General features: G+C 39.3%; 2 protein-coding genes across 2 annotated transcripts; both read right to left on the bottom strand.

Annotated features, from left to right (window-relative positions):
* Positions 1-7,460: 7,460 nt before the first annotated feature.
* On the bottom strand, positions 7,461-11,289 carry fbxo4 (F-box protein 4). The gene is made up of 7 exons (XM_067612756.1): positions 10,993-11,289; positions 9,726-10,000; positions 9,358-9,578; positions 8,925-9,000; positions 8,657-8,829; positions 8,302-8,528; positions 7,461-8,195 (listed from the first exon to the last, which is right to left on the bottom strand). The coding sequence occupies exons 1-7, from the start codon at positions 11,146-11,148 to the stop codon at positions 8,103-8,105; spliced, it is 1,221 nt and encodes a 406-aa protein (XP_067468857.1). The 5' UTR covers positions 11,149-11,289; the 3' UTR covers positions 7,461-8,102.
* A 59-nt stretch (positions 11,290-11,348) lies between these two features.
* rimoc1 (rab7a interacting mon1-ccz1 complex subunit 1) lies at positions 11,349-16,298 on the bottom strand. The gene is made up of 6 exons (XM_067612769.1): positions 16,143-16,298; positions 15,332-15,441; positions 13,157-13,303; positions 12,819-12,950; positions 12,543-12,657; positions 11,349-12,440 (listed from the first exon to the last, which is right to left on the bottom strand). Exons 1-6 carry the CDS (start codon positions 16,234-16,236, stop codon positions 12,205-12,207), a joined length of 834 nt encoding a protein of 277 aa, XP_067468870.1. The 5' UTR covers positions 16,237-16,298; the 3' UTR covers positions 11,349-12,204.
* Between the last annotated feature and the right edge of the window lie 1,686 nt (positions 16,299-17,984).

Here is a 17,984-nt window from a genome sequence, read left to right as displayed (position 1 = left end):
GGCCTCCCATGAACATCGAAGGACCTAATCAAAGTTCCATAAAGATGCATGGTCACAGTTCTATTCCAACCTTATTAATAACAATCCTGGCAACCCCAAGCATCCTTTTTCCACCATAAATCATCTCCTGGAGCCACAATCATCTTCCTCAATTGAGGCTACAGAAGAGTGATGTAACAGCTTCAATTGACTTTTTCAGAGCCAAGGTCAACAACATCCGCTCTTTGATAACCAGCTCTTCCTCTCTGCCTCCTCTTGTCATCAGCTCTCTGTCTGGAAGCTCGCCTTCTCTACTGCATTTTACTGGCGTCAGGCAGAGTCACATAGAGGAAATCCTCAGGAAGATGAAATCCTGTACTTGTGTCCTGGGCCCCATTCCCACAGCTCTGCTCAAATCATACATCCCCATTCTCAGCCCCCTGATCACCCAAACTGTTAACCTCTCCCTTCAAACTGGTAGTGTTCCATTTGCCCTCAAGGTCGTAATCATCCACCCCCTTCCGCAAGGAGCCCAACTTGGACCCAGAAGTTCTTGCCAGCTACTGACCTATCTCCAACCTCCTTTTCCTGTTGGAGAAGGTGGTTGCTTCTGAGCTTCAGGACCACCTTCAACACACAGCACTGAAACAGCTCTGCTTGGGGTTGTGAATGACCTGCTGAGGGCAGCTGATGCAGGGTCCCCTTCTCTCCTGATTCTCCTTGACCTGAGTGCTGCATTTGACACTGTGGATCACACTATCCTTTTAGAGTGCCTCCACACCACCATTGGCCTGTCAGACTCTGCACTGAAGTGGTTTCAGTTCTACCTTTCTGGTAGGACTGAGTATGTCTCTTTGCGAGGATGCAGGTCTAGGTCACTCCCTGTCACCTGTGGTGTTCCACAAGGACTGGTTCTCAGCCCCATCCTGTTGTAAAGTTGTTGTCCCAAGCCCTTCTGCAGCCATGTCACACCACAGCACCTGTCTTAAGGAGATAAAGGCCTGGATGAGCACAAATTTCCTTCAGTTAAACAGCAGCAAAACTGAAGCTCTCCTAATTTGCACCAGATTCAGTCATCCCGCATATGAGATGAGGATCTCACCTTTGACAGCCAGGACATTGCCCTTTCCTCCTCAGTCACTAATCTGGGTGTTAGGTTTGACCCTCAGCTGACTTTTGATGAACATAGAAGCCATCCATGCAAAACCTCTTTCTACCATCTCAAAAAACATCTCTAAACTCTGCCCCTCTTTAACCCTGTTAGATGCAGAAAACTTGTCCATGCCTTTATCTCCTCAAGACTGCATCCAGAAGCTCCAGTACATTCAGAACAGCGCTGCCAGGATCCTGATGAGAGTGCGAAAACACAAACACACTCCAATTCTGTTTTCATTACATTGGCTCCCTGTCTTCTTCAGGATTGATTACAAAGTCCTGCTACTCACATACAAACCCATCAATAGACATGTATCTCCCTACCTACAGGAAGTGATCATACCAGAAACTTCCACCCGCACGCTCAGATCTATCAGCAGTTTGTTTCTCCAGGCCCCCATAGATCCGCACCATGGGAGATTGAGCCTTATGCTCTGCTGCACCACACTTGTGGAACAGCCTTACTATCCATCTGAGGGCAGCACAGACCCTAGTCTCTTTTAAAAAAAGGCCTAAAAACCTTTCTGTTCAGGTAGGCTTTTTTATCTTAACTCTTCTTACTATTTTCTTTATCTTGTGTGTTCTATGTTATTACTGTGGCACTTTGAATTTCACTATGAATGAAAAGTGCGGTACAAGTTAAATGTGTTATTATTATTATCTCATTATTATCAGGCTTTGTTTACACAGACAATACTTTGGTATTGTATTAGTAGGATGAATTTGTTGCTGGTTTTGTGTTTTTCATGGGATTTGTTGACAATACGAAAAATATCACTAGACCTTTAACATGTATTTCCTTAGAACTCAATTACAAAGTACAATTTTTGATGTTTCTTTCACCGGATTGTTTCTAAGCCACCTATCTGAGCATAATTCAGGCAGCATAAGTCACAGTTTTATTCACATAAAATTATTATATTCTGAAATAGCAGGTCTTTCAATAGCCGTTAAAGATCTGTTCCCGTTTGGTTATCTGTTTTTATTTGCCACATAATGGGAGAGTGCCCTTTGTGTCATCCCCTTCAAGTCACCTATAATGCATTTAGTGTGGTTTCACATCACAAGTGTGGCCATTCACAACTATGTCACCACCCTGCTGCCTATTGGATTAGGATAAAAGAGAGGAGATGGCTACAGGGGGAACACACAAACACCAACACACACACACACACACACACACATACATACACACACATTGAAATAACAACAACAGCAGGACGGATCATTGTGCTCTTGGTTCCATATCTTTTTTATTATGTAGGCTCAAAGTCATTCAAAAGTAATTCACCATTAACACTTCTGATCCATAATCCAGCATTACAAGTCCATAACCTGCCATATATAAGACGGCAGGAGGTAGGTGGAACGGACGCAGAGAAGTGGGGAGGAAATTGAAGTGAATTGGTGAGATTGCATGGGATGAGTAAGATCCACAGAGTATCAGCATGAGAACCCCACCATGTGCAAAACAACACAATTAAGAGGGACGCTTAGCCTAATCAGTGAATGCATCATGCAAATGATGTTTTTTTTTCAATGCCTGCTTTAATGTTGGCTGTTATCGTAGAATACAAATCAGGGACTTAAGTGTAATGAAAAGACGAGAGTGAAAAGAGTGGGATGAGACAACAGTGGAGGAGAGACAGTGGAGGATTGAGAGGGTTGTGTAAAAAGGAGGAAGTTTGAGAAAGACAGTGAGATGGAGTTGGTTTCTTTGATTACAGTATTTAACCCTGTGAATGGTGTGGAGAGCCAAGTTCATACTTAAAAGTCAAGCAAACAACAACTGGCACATCAAGTCTTCATTAGATTAATTGATAAAGTTACTTTGTACTCAGTGTTGTATGTTTGTTTACTAATATTGTATCCACTCCACTTCTGCAATTTATTTGCATGGTTCATCTATACAGCTTGATTTGGCTAAATGAAGTGACGTATGCAATTCAATACAATTCTACACCAGCACAAATTACAGCCTAGGAAAACAGAGATACATTTTCAACAATAATGGAATGTTGTAAGCTACATAAAGGTAATAGTTATTTCAGAATATATTAGATATTTGTACAGGTTTTGCCTTTAGTGTGTCTACCCCACCTATTTTTTATGTAGGCAAACAAGAGCAGTGTTTTCAAGAATATGTACTCTGCAGTAAGAATATTTTGATTTGATTTCAGTGCAAATTTTAGTACAAAGGGCAAATATTGAAATTGCTTCACCAATTTCAATATTTGACTTGTTCTACAAGTGTTGAAAAAGTGTATCTAAACCAACTTAGAAACCTTGAGAATAGATGGGAAATACTTCTGCCAAAACATTTTTCATGTTACATAACTAAACAGACTGGCTTTGCAATGCCACCTGATTATTTATTTGCAGTTTCCTCAGGCTGTGTAAAGAACACTATAAAGTGAATTGCATTTGACTGTGTCACACACATAAAAACACCTCTCTGCCACTTGGTGCTACACCAAGCTTACATTACAAACGTGTCAACCACTCTGATATTTTAAATACACCATTAATAACTATCATAAGGAAATTTTGTAAAGACCTTTCTCTTTACTCACTTTAACGTGTCATAAAAGGGTAATATTTGTCTGGCTGAGGCACAGAGGAAAAAGTCTTTTTGTCTGCTACAGAGTTCAGACCTTTTTTTCAAAATTTACATTAAATACACAGTATTTTCAAAACACTGCTTCCTGGTGTCTCCATACACTTCTTACACGCATGGTATGCTTCAACTGTCCTCATAATGTTGCAGACTTCTTGCGTCTGTAAACTGTCTCGGGTCAGTAAATAGGGGTTTCATCCTCATGACATCATATCCCCGAGGCCCCTTTTGATTGTAGAAGACAAGAGGCAGCTGGAGGTCTGGTACTCATTCACCCTTCTATAACATGGCCCGAGAACCTCCCCCACCAAACCCCCCGGCCCTCATTATGTAGCAACGTGTACTAATGGTGCACAGTCTGCAGTCTAAATAAACAGACCTTGAAAACATCCTATCCCAGCAAGTTCCAGCATTGGATCCAAAACATCTTTAGCCTACATTGACTTAGAAGCCTCCTAACCAGTTCATTTCCGGGCCAAATTTCATTCACTCATTCAGATTGTAACCACAAGCTTAGGCTGACAGTGCCAGAGATTGCAATGATGGGTCTCTACTTCCATTGGCTCCATCAGGATCACAGTGTAATAACAAAGGATTAAGCAACATTATTCCCTACATGCTTGCCCTAATAAAAGGTTCCCATGGTTACACTATTTCTTAAATGTGGTCTAATATTATTGTTGGTCAGTATGTGATTATACAATCATATACATAGACACACACACAGGTGTAATAACCGTGGAGTGAGGACCAGAGATAGACATCATGTTTACAGAGAACAGAGAGATATGTTGAGATGAAAAGCCAGTTTCTATCTGTTTCTCTCTCAAATAAAGAAACACACACACACACACACACACATATACGCACACACACCACAGAAATCACACATGTGGCAGCCGACTCCTCCATCATTTCCCTTTAAAATTCACCAGAAAAAAAAAAAAATCAATCTCCGCTCCGCACCAGTATCCAGCTCAGCTTAATGCACTTAAATTGCACCAATCATGGTCCCATTCTAAATCTGTATGTCTATGGAAATGATTGTTGAGACGAAGGGGCCTTTTGATGGAAGGGCTGGAGGGGTGAACATACTTTTGCAGATGATTTGCGGTTACCTAGGGGACTAGAACAAAAGAGCATCAGTGAAGCACATTATCTTGTCATGACTTACATGTTGTAAAAATGATCATATTGCTGCTATTAGGGCATGTGAACACCACCCCCAGGAACACTGAATATGAAACAGTTGGTAATCCTTAATGGACTAACACAACTTTAAGACATTAAGGGAGAGATGTGATGGTTGAAGTGCAGCAGTTGTCCTGGATTTAAGTTCAAATGAATTCAGTTACATGCAAAACAGGACATGAACAGTGAATTATTTTCAATCATTGTGAATCATCTGATGTGTTTTTTTTGTACCTCAATTTCATCATTGCAGAATCAATTGTGTATTTTTCAGGCTTATCAGAAGCAGAAGTCAGGAAACCCCAGAGATGTGCTGATTTCATTAAAGGGGAATTCTATTGATTTTATAAATCAAGCTCTGTTTACAGGACTTGGGGACTATTCCTGCATATGAAAAATAAGTTATATAAAGCCTTGTGGCTCCAGAGGGAGCTGCTCATAAATTGCCTTAAGTGACGTCACTTGAGGAAATGTCTGTTAGGACTGAACTACAAGTTTGAAAATGAAAAAATCAGGGCGTGTGGAGTTAGAAAGAAGTGAGGTTACCAAACCTCTCCAGCCTGCTCCTCATCTCTGCTTAAAACTAGTGGCTCAAGGCTACATTAGCCTGCTACTAACATAATGCACTCAGATCTCTGACCACATTGTCAGTGCTCGAGTTTCATTGTGGGTAATATACAGTAGGTGCAAGGTTGCATGGAGTCAGATAATATTATAGGAGTGTAATAGTGAATCGGTGGTTTAAAACACAGTAAATTATTTGCTGCAGAAAGCTTTGGAATAACCTTTACGTACGTTCCCCACCTTTACGAATAACCGTACTCCTGCTGTGATTATATTAAAGCTGTGTTTGAAGTTTATTTCATATTCTTGTAGTGATGGAAACCTTTCACTTGCTACTCCAGCAGCCATTCTAAATTTACCTCCTGAAGAGACAAGATGTGTCTTTCTTACAGTGTGACTGGGCTTTGGTTGCACTTCTCTGTTGTGTAAGTGGGTACATTGAAAATTTTTTATTACAGTGCATTTAGTTATTTGCCAAGGTTTTCCTTTCAGACAAACATGTTACTAAGCTACATTTAACACAATAAAATTTAGGAAAAAGAAAAAAATCGTTATGAATTGCAGATCTTACTTTAACCAAGCTATGAATCAGAAAACTGGTGGTACCAGCTACCAGGTGGCCAAAGCAGGATACTCTCACATGCAGATGTGGATTCAACTTTGCATGCCAGGGCTGACCTCACAGGAAAGAAGCAAAAGAGCGAGAGTGCAGTAACAGGCTGTGCCAAATAAACTGTGGCACATTACTTAACTGAGTCAAAAGGATTTTTTTTTTATGCTTTTTTGCTCACAAGGTTTTAAACTTGTGAATATGAGCGCAAGGTAGAAGAAAGAAGAAAATTAAATACAGTAGCTGTGTCACTGTAATGATGTAACTGCAATTTATTGGTTATAAAACAGTAATTCAATAGTGTGTTTTCAGTGTTGTTGAGATTGAAAGGGTGACTCATCCAATTTTGTTCTCCCTATATATGCTCCCCTTGGGTGACGTCATCCGTAGACATGTTATTTCTTTTCATTGTTATGCAGATGACACACAGTTGTACGTCCGTGTTAAGCCCTCTGACCTCAGTATGCTGAGTTCTCTACAAGATTGCATGATTGATATAAAAACTGGAGGTCGATAAATTTTCTTCAGCTCAATTCTAATAAAACAGAAATCCTTGTTATTGGGTCCCAGCATGTCACAAAACAAATACTGCCATCTACTGGTTACCTGTTACAACATATCAAGCCTGTTGTAAGAAATCTTGGTGTCCTGTTTGATGCCAATTTATGTTTTGAGCAACATATCACAAAACTTGTCCAATCATGCTTTTATCATCTCAGAAATATTGCAAAAATAAGATCTATTTTAAATTTTAGAGATGCAGAAACTGTTGTACATGCTTCTATCTCCTTGTGCCTGATTAGTGCAATAGCCTTTTCTCTTGTCTTAATTAAAAAACTTTGAAATGACTACAGACTGTACAGAACTCAGCTGCCAGGCTTTTAACCAGAACTAAAGGCACGACCACATCACACCTGTTTTAGCGTCTTTACAATGGCTCCCTGTTTGTTTTAGGATTGATTTTAAGATCTTATTGATTACCTTTAAGGCACACATTTTGCATTTTACTCCCTTTGTGTTCTATAATCTGTTTTGCTTTTATTGTAAAGCACTTTGTAACTGTGTTTTGAAAGGTGCTATATAAATAAAGTTTATTATTATTATTATTATCCACATGAAAAGACACAATCTGTAAACCAAAGTAATTGTTAAAAAAATGGCATAATTTAAAAATAAATGAATTCATATTTGAAGTAAACACATTCTACTGCTTGCAGCATATGTTCGCTTTAAACAACACATTTTTACAGTACATGTGTACAATCATTGATCCCAAGGAAGTGGAGTTTGAAGGTTACATGAGCTGACTTTTTACTGTTCTTGGAAAATAATTATGACTTCATCTTCATTGTTGAAACATTGACATTTTCAAGCCTTTAATCGAACACTGAAAAATGTCATGTCAAACACATGTACAACTCCAATGTTAAACCCAATACTGGGCTTTCAGAGTGAGACAGTCATAAATTGAGTCAAATTGGGTTTTTACATGTGTGGATTTTTCAGCTTTTTTAAGTTTGATTTTCTAGAGCCTGTTTAGCTGTGTGTTCTTAATTTCCTGCATTGAACAAGCAATTTTCCTCCATCCACAGCTACTAATGTTACTGTAACTTCAAACAAGGCACTTATTACCCTGCTGTTCCATAGAACTACTCAGCGTTCAACAAGGCCAGTTTGTGGGGTAAATATGAAGCTCTCAGGTGTTTTTACAACCTTTTATCCAGCCATAACTCCTTCATATGACTTTCTCTGTAAATAAGAATGGGGTCTCTGTTACTTCTGGCAGATGAAAAATCTGGAAGACTCATCACTTCCGCTGCTCATCCAATTCATTAAATTCCTCGGGCAAAGCTCCAACCCCAAGACATTCAGTGCACATGTGGTATAGATTACTCAGGAAATGCCGTAGTGTGTCTTGGTGTCGGGATGATGCAGCAATGAGCTCTGTGGTTTTAATTCATCCGGCAGCAGCAGGAGTTAGGGGAACTAGCTACTATATAGTTTGACTCCAGAGCATCTCAGCAACCAAGAAATGCCATCTAGAAGACCTGACAATGATTCTGCCACTGTGTCCTGCACCTGAATTAAAGAGAGAGAGACACAAACACAAGTTGAAAAGCTCCACAAACCAACATTTGTTGGATATAAATGAAACCTTTTCATCAATGAAACATCAAACAGTTACCATCCAGGGATTAGCCAGCTGCGGCAGACCAAGTCTCTTTGCCATGTGAACACAGGCAGTTCGACACCTGGCCCTGTTTCTGCTAGTACTAGTTTGCAGGCTGGTGGTGCTGGCTGCTTCAGTTTCTTCTCTGGACACACACGAGAGCACCAGCAGAGGCCTGGATGTTGAGCCCCAGACGGATCTCAGCACAGCCTGGATCTGAGCTGCCTCAGACTCCCCCTCATCTGTTAAACACGTGGTATTTTTTGCAAATCTATTCTGTGATTGTGATTAATAAGGCAACAGCACAACATGCATGATGTGACATGGTAGTAACCAAGGAGCAGGAGCTGCAAATAGAAAAAACCATCACCTCTTCCAGGCTCTGCATTGGCTACATAGATGAAACCATCCACCACCTGGCACACTTGTTGCACATGAGGAGCAGGGCTGTAGACCGGGTAACCTGAATCATCGCTTCCTTCAAAAGTGAAGAGCTTATTACTGATATCCTGCTGCTGCACTCTGGCTCTTTCCCTCTCTGCCCTGCACATACAAACAATTTAATAATATAATAATACACAGAGAAAGACAATAAACAGCTGCATCTATTATAATAACTTCAAATACAACATGCTTACCTATTGGTTGAGTAAAGAGTCAGGATATTGAATTTCTGCTGGTTGTTGAACATATAACTGATCCCCGAACCAATTCCTAGAATAAATAAAAAGTTTGACCCAGGTTTAGTTGCATTCTTGGGAGTATTTTAGCTGATAATGGCTAGAGACATAAAAATTATGAACCAAGACAGCCACCTACTGGTGGACAAATAAACCTGCAACATGTAAGATGATAAATGTTTTCTTTCCCATTGGTTAGTCTATGAATGGAGTATGTGTGACTGAACTGCATTTCTTGGTAGCATACGATGAATATTGCTAGTTAATTTGGCTTTACAGCAATCTGAATAAACTAACAGCCTGGTAAATGGCTTTATAACTTTGCTATTAATGATAATTACAATGATAATAATACAATGACAATTATCAGTTATGGGGGCAGTTATCTCACCATTTATCTGTCTGTGTGGAGTGCCCGAGACAGGAAGCACATCTGGGGCATGCATGAGCCTTGTGACTAAAGAGACATCCAGCTTCTCCATGCCAGGGCCAAACATGGCATAACGTGGCTCGGATGAGGGCACCAGAGACTGGAGGAATGAGGTCACAACCTTGTATGTCGGCCGTGAAGGAAGCCATTTTTGTCTGCAGGATGGGCATCCTTTCAGGTATCTATTGAAACAAAAACGATTGTCAAAAACCTCTCTGTCTAACAATATGTTACCATCTGACCATGGTACTGGTCTGCATTATCTTGCAGTTAGTGTAAAGTTTATCTTAGGTGAAATTCTAACAATTAAAATTCAAAAAGAAATTCACTCTGCCATGTAGTCCACTTGTGATTCCATCCCTTGGTCTCCCCCCTCTTCTGAATCATCCAGGATCTCATTTTCACTGACTAGTGGTCCATCCAACAGCTCTAGTTGGGGCATGGTCAAATGATCTATGGAGGGCCAGTAGGGCATGTCCCTGAGCAGGAAAAATCTCCATAGCAATGGATCTCTAACCATAGCCCTCCAGTACCGACTGGTTGCTCCCAGGTGGCAGATATCCGCAGGAGATAGAAAGTTCATGATCAGGAATTGCACATCCACCTTTAGGAAGAAGGATACTGAAATGATTTTGTTTTGATCCTTTAAGAATATAAATAGGTGACAAGCTGGATATTTTATTGAATCTGGATCCCATGAAACTTTCATTTCTAATTGTTGGATACCCAGCCTTAAAAATGAATAAATATCTACAAGAGATGAAGGCTAAGGGTTAGAAAAGGAGTGTTCAGACCAAGTTAAGAAAAAGTGAGAGATGGGATTCAATATCACCAAAACAGCAGATGTATTAGCTGTGGAGAAGCAACATTTTTTTTCAAGACAACAAAGACTGCTATTAAAGTGGCTCTTATGGAACCTTCAGTGTTCATTGAACCTGATCAGTGGTGGAAAACTATTTAAATATTTCCGTATAGGTAGAAGTAATAACATTGTAAAAATACTCTGTAACAAGTCTGGCATTTAAAATATTACCCAAGAAAAATATTAATAGTATCAGCAAAACGTACTTAAAGTATCAAAAGTATAAATGCTGTTTGTCAACGTTATATTATTATAGGCTACATTGTTAAGATTGTAAGTATTGGTGTATTAACAAAAAATACTGTTGGGTAGTTTAATCCATATTTTTTAAGATGACCACATGTTTAGTGTAAAATCATAATCTGTAACTTAACTGTCAGATACATATGGTGGAAAAGTAAAATATTTCTCTGAAATGTAGTGCAGTAAGAATAAGGCCTACCATGAATTGGAAGTGTTTCTTTTCACCACTAGATACCAGATACATACATTCTGTATATAATGTATATGCAATTCTTTTTTTCCACTTTATGTCATGTCTCACCCTATCCATTTCTATTTTTGTTCCGGTTTTTGGCAGGACTAGGAACAGCAATGTAAAAAAGTCCAAATGTAAGTATGGTTTAATTTCTACCTGACATTGTCCTACCTGGATCAACACTAAATTTCACCTCAATACATTTTTAGGTAGTTGAATATGTAAAAACATGCCCATGAATTCCCACTTGTCTCACCGGTAAGCTGTCCAGATAACCTGGCTGTGATTCTTCCTCGTCCGTGTCCACAAAATCGTTGTCAACTTTACCACTGGTTGAAAAATACCTGTCTCTAAATCTCCTGAGGCTGCGGATCACTGTAGACTCGCTAAGCTGCTGGATCGTACCTGCCATGACTTCAAATGTGTCTGTCAATATGTGAATTACTAGTAATACAGTGATATAACAGCTGTTGACGTTTCACAAACTGTCACGCTTCCTTGTTGCTGGCGGCGGTAAGGCATTGTGGGTATTGTAGTTCTACAGTCATACGCAACATGAACGTGGATTTGCATTGTAAATTGAAGTTGCATCGCCAAATAAATATGTGCATCTTAAAACAACGCGCGTGTTTATTGTCAACGAGGACATAAAAAACAGAAAATGATTTTTGTCCAAACAACACAGATTCTCTAGTAATAGTTATACTATCAAAGTTATTCAAGTGGCAGAAAAATGGAACTTGTAATAGATGGGAATACAAGTGGCGCATTACAAAGCTGGTATGAACAAATCTGAACATACTTCAAAGGTTCATGAATACATCATTGTCAATCTGTATCTTAACACCTTTCTTTGCCTTTTGTGTGTATATTTTTTTTATACCCACATACATACTGTATATAATGTATATGCAATTATAATATATTAAAAGCATAACAAAATGGCAACAAAACAATAAATAAAATGTTACTGTGCAATGTTTCATTTCCAGCTGGATTATCTTTAAACTTGTAACAATCTTAAAAAAGAAAAAAAAAAGGTATCTTTATTAATAACCTTTTTATATTAATATCAATGTTATTATAACACATTCTCAGAGCAAAACAAGTGCCCCAATCAACAGTCTGGAATCAGGATGATAACTGCTTTTTCAGCAGAACAGGGCAAAAGAAATTATTCGACAGCCTCATCTGCAGCCCCTGCCAGTTTTACACCACCTATCTTATACTTTATAACCTCTCATTCGCCTGCTTTGGCCAGGGCCATTTGGCATGGGATGAGGTTGCCTGTAGACACTGATCCAAAGACTCCTTTCCTCAAATACATTTACTCCCCCATGCCTCTTCTTAGCCTTCAACAACATAACACCCCACCTGATGGGTTCCTTTTTTATTTGGGGTTGACACACACTGAATACTGATCTTAGATCTGTGCCTGAGGGCAACTTCAACACAGAATCAGCTTGGATCACTGTAAAATACTAAGGATTTCCTTGGCATTCTCTGTGTTCCAGCCCTGGCCCTGCAGAGGGCCCTCACAGGCAAGCACATATTTGTTGAGGATCTGTGTGCCAATGTCCCGAAACTGGAGGCGATCTTCTTTACGTTCCATAGTGTCGGCACTGCAGTCCTCGTACTTAACTGCCCAGAAGCACATTTCCCCTATGTACATCATTGTCAACAGGTGTGTGTCTGAGAAGATGCCTGGTCGAAAACAGAAGCAGGTAGTGAGTACGATCAAAAGGCAGCACAACCTGTTGTTATTCTGTCTGTATGTTATTTAAAAATAACTAATGACACATTTACCTTCAGATAGGAAGCTTGCTGTAGCAGTGTCATGGAGCACCACTCCATCGTTGAGCTTCACAGAGTTTCTCACCTGCAGCATCCGCATCAGGTAGCGCACTCCTTCCTGAATACACTGGATTAAAACATCAGTCAGATAAGCGTCAGGCCAACTATCAGCACATGCCAACAACATATCCTTGGGTATCAAACTATTATTTCAACAAAACAATGTAAATTTCTGTTCACTAATACAATTCACTGGATCTACTTAGATTTTTTTCCATAACGTGGCACCTTGAGGAATGTGTCCTTGTTTTTCTTGATCCATTGTTTTCGTTGATGAAGGGTGTGGCAGTACATGTACAGCAGAGCTCCACGTCTCCAATACAGACATTCTAACAGCTCCAGGCCCAACACAGACTGCACCTATAACAGACCAAATGACATGAATAGCATTGACACACTGACATGACTGCACATGAGTATGTTTTGAGCTTTTGAGCTGCACAACTGTCAATAATGCTCTCTCCCATCTCGATTTCATGTCAAGCACTTTATTGGCCACATGGATTAGACAGAGACACAAACACAAGTTATACAATCGCACTGACACAAACATACTGTATACACACCTCTTGGGCTGGTGCTAGTCTTCCTGCCATAACTTCTGGCTCGGTCAGATCTTGCAGCAGCTGCTGGATTTTAAATGGGGAACAGTCCTCAGGGAACTCCTGGTCCACTAGTTTGTTCTCTTCATAAAATGTGATGTCTAGTATCACCTAAACAACAAAAAAGTACACACACAACATTGTACAAGAAGACAATGCAACATATTCAAAATTATAATTATCAGTTAAAGCCATCAGATACAATCTTCTCACCTAATGACATCATCAACTTCATTAATAAGACTAATAAAATCAGAGATTCTGATAATACAGTTGCTGAAGGGTGACAGCCAAGCTGTAGCCTATTCTCAATCCTCTCCATGCTTAACTTTAGATTTCAAAAAAGCAACCCCTAGATCCAGATATCCTTACTAACATCTAAACTCTGTAGTCTGAGTGCTCAGGCTTAATTAACTGATTAATTACTGGTAACTTGATTCTAATAACTTTGTTGAGCTTTTTCAGTCAGGGTTTAGACCACTTCACATCATGGATTCTCTTTCAGCTTAGCACCCCTTAAGGCTTCATACATACTGAAGTACTAAGACAATCTATGTGGTGCCTCCTTGTAACCTAGGATGCAGCTAGGGCAAGCATTCTCATTCCTATAATCTCAAAGCCATGATACCAGTTTTGTGTTTGACTTTTAAATTCACTGGCTGAACTGAGGAGCCTCCACATGTTCATAGCGGAGGAACAATTCGGTTTAGTGACAAAACTAACCTGCAGCAATTTTGATAATTTATTAATTGTTCATCTCATTTATGAAGAAAAAAAGCCCCCCAAAATGACAGGTTTCACCTTTTTAAATATGATTTGCTATATGTTTTCTATAAATGTACATGGAATATCTTTGTTTTGTACTTGATCTCATGCAATTTGAAGATATCACATCATGTATATAGCCTAAATATTGTAATCTTTATAATGTATATAAATTAAATTCCATTTACTTGACTTTTTATTTTGTTGTGTTTATTACTCCTGGGGCCAGATGCCCAAAACTCTGTGCAGCTTCATGACTAAAACTGCGTGTATGCACAAAGCCAGAAATATGCATATGCATTCTTTTCGTCAGATTTACAAAGCTATGTGTACGCATGGTTCTGTTTTATCATGGCTCTGTTTTAGAAATCTCAGTCATTGAGGAACTGGGCGCACATGCACGAGCCTCATTTCCATTCCCACAATTAGCCATATATGGATGAAGACACGCCCTGAACCAGCCGTTTTCATATCAATTCGCCACCTGCTCCACCAGTCTGTACACCTATCCATGAAACGACAGGAAAGAAGAAGTGCAGTTTCACCGATTGTGTTGCACCGGTGAGGTTCTCCAACAGCCAGAACAGCTGTCATTATGCATGGCTGTGTAGCTCTTTATACCGTCCATATCATTAATTCATCACATGGACCTGTAAACTATTGTTGGCAGTGACATCGCAGGAAAGTAATCAATGATTAGTTTGTAGCACTCATATCTAAACTGACTTTACAAGATGTGACACAATTAAGGATAAAATAAAAAGAATATTAAGAGCAAAATAAAATGTTGACTCCTATGTAAATTAAAAGAATGGTAAAATTAATCTCAAAAAAGTAATTATTCAATGTTACATTTATAAATGTGCCTTTGATTGGCATTTTACAAATCTCTGTATAAACACACAAAAAAAGACAGTCACAGAAAAACTGTAGCTGGTTATCAATCTACACAATGTTTTACTAAGAGATTCTGTCCCTCACCTTATATTGCATCTCCACCTCATCACATCACCCTCAGATCGCTTTAGAAAAACATGTGTATGCGTGAGCTGAAGAATGAGTGAGGTGCGCAAATTCTCACTGCACATTCTGTTTTTATAAATACCAGTTTCTGTGTGGGGAATGAAGTATGCATGTTTTTGGTGCATACGTGTCATTTATGCATTTGGTCCCTGGTTCTTATCTGAACTGCTATAACATGAGAATTTCCCCTCTGGTTATCAAAAAAATCTCATCTTATATCACCTTGTGTTCGGGGACTTCATGTATTCATGAACTAATATATGAAGCAGAATCAGATATTAATCACTGATGAACATAATCATTAATTGCAGCCCTAGACATTTAATAATACAGTTTGACATGATGAAGTACCTGTGTGTAATCCTGAAGCAGCTTGGAAAGGTTGCTACTCTCCCCTCCTTGTCTGTAATAGCTTTTCAACTTGTCTAGTATGGCAGATGCATTCTGTAAATAGTCATCATCTATGGAAAAATAATATGTTAACATATTACTAATTACAGATGTAAGCTAAAGAAAAATCCTGTGTTATACATTTCAGTGTAATATTGTTTCAGTAGATTTCACTGACAGTAATGATTGTCACTTCATATTTACTCACAATATGCAAAACAAATTGATTGATACTCAAAAAAACTTATAACGTTACGAAGTCAATGAATGTGACTATGCGTCATCATGGCAATAAACATTTTAACCGTTTGTTAAAGTTGAAATGTAATCACAATAAAGGCACAATTCAATATAAAATACTGGTAACGATACTGCTTAAATTTTATCTCAACTCTGGATACGCTGCATCATGTTACAAGGCCAGCTTGTCAACATAAATGCATTTTAGCTAACGTTAGCGAACTAACGCTAGCCAACAACTCCAACATCCAGCCAATAAAAAAACTACAATCAGTAAGTGAGAAGCTAAACGTTACTATAGCGTTACACTTTGTTAACATTATGCTGTCTGTCAGTTAACGGTTAAGGTAAACATTATTTGTAAACATGCTACATGTCATCAGATAGCAGCTGTTGTTATGGTTGCAAGCTATGTTAGATAACGATAGCTAGCTTGCTAGTTGGCTAATAAACTAAATAAGGCTGTCAGCCGCGCGCACGCGGTGCCGAGAATGGTCACAATATAATTATTTTAACAACGTTTTATTGATACCTTGTTTTTCAGCTCTGAGACTAGAACATTTAATGTCTAACTCAAATATCCTTCTCTCCAACTCGAAACCTTGTCGCCTGTAGTCGTCGGCCATGACTGAAAGTATTCGTCACGTGAGGCAGGGGAGTCACGTGCTCTAAGAATGTCGTCTCAGTTTCCATGGCGTCGGTGTTCTGCGCACGCCTGGGTAAATATTAACAGTATTAGGTGTAGAAACAAAAAAATTTAACCTGTAACTGTCAAATATCTGCGTTATTTATGTGCCCGGGGAGTTTGAAAATAATGGTAAAACATCACAATGAAGCGTAGCGGTGGTGAAATGGTTAAATTTAAATGAGCTTGCCGCTGTTTCCACTGCTGCGTTCAAGTTATATGGCAACGCTAACAGTAGCCTAACGGTCCTGTGATTATACAGTTGGATTTGTTAAATCAGGGTTTAATCACTTTGAACTTTTGTTTGATTTTCAGGCACATCCGTGTTGTGAGGCATCAACTGGTATATATTGAAGTTTTCTGAAAAGTGTTAGTTTTACAACTTGGAAGTTGGTTTGAACACTTTTATTGCTTAACAGAAAAGGTAGGCAATAAAATCAGATTTTTAAAAGAAAAATCTTGGAGCATATTAACTGTATGTGCACATTTGTTTATAACTTGGATAGACTAAAACTTTATAGGCTAAATTCAATCATGAAAAGTTCAAGTGATGGGCGAGACCTCAAGAACTAGAATTTAGAGATGTGAAATTTTCTCAGTAAAATGAATAAATAGACAGTGTGTTGAACTTTCTGGTTTTTGTTTTCATAATATAGCATTGAATCATTGGCTTCAAGTTTAATTGAATGGTTGGTTTGAGTGTCAAAGTGATCTTCATTTTTATCCAGAATCCTGATGTATACCTATACTTACATTCATAAAATAGATATTTAGTTGTTTCTTCTTCATTTTTACAAAATTCATATTTGTTACAACTGGGTGGATTGTATTTCCGATAAGTCCGATATGACATGAATGCGGCATAGTCCAGCCCATTGTGATGCCAGCCAATATCATTGTAGCTTTGACTTTTCGTTTTCGAAACCGGAAGTAGCCAGCTCAGCCAGCGAAAGTCACTAGTGCGCATGCACTATGGGCCGCACAATGTGGAAGATCCGGGTACTTCCATACCCGGAAGTCGATTTTTTTTTTTTGCTTCATGTGCCACTGAGCAACTTTCATAGCAATGAACAGGGCCCTGCCTCCAATGCTGTATCCAGTTCTCTTTATAAATCCATGTGTGAGCTAAAGCTAGTAGCCATATTTGCAAGCGCTCAGCCTTGCACTCATACGACACACTCACTTTACAACATGACACACCCACTTCACTGCACGACCAACCCCCCCCCCCATGATGTTGTTACCCTAAAGGCATGTTATGGGACACACCCCCTTCCAGCCCCTAACCTTAACCATCTCACTGCTCATGCTTAACCTTAACCAAATGGGTGTATCATGTAGTAAAGTTGGTGCATCTTGTAAATACTGCAAGTATGCAGATAAACCTACTTGAGCGCTCAGCCTGCATCATCTGTTCGCCACCTGCTGGGAGACGGGTCTGATTGCAGCTGCAGTGGTAGATGGTTGGTTTACGTATAACCCCCCTCCGGCCACGATTTTGTTTGCAATGGCAGAGTGACACTGTCCGTATTTCCGCTCATTGACTCCGCAGGAAGTGAAGACTGCAGAAGCAACGGTTCAAAGTTAGGGCTGGTGTCCCTATAGCATTTTTTTCATGCCAGTGTCTTTTTTCAATTATTCCCAACAGGGAGAGAGCGTATGCAGCAACATGCAGCCACGTAGAGAAAA

This window comes from Thunnus thynnus, chromosome 2, assembly GCF_963924715.1.
Source record: "Thunnus thynnus chromosome 2, fThuThy2.1, whole genome shotgun sequence".
Taxonomy (NCBI): Eukaryota; Metazoa; Chordata; class Actinopteri; order Scombriformes; family Scombridae; genus Thunnus; species Thunnus thynnus.
The sequence above is the reverse complement of the archived record's forward strand: the minus strand, read 5'-3'. Positions and strand labels throughout refer to the sequence as shown.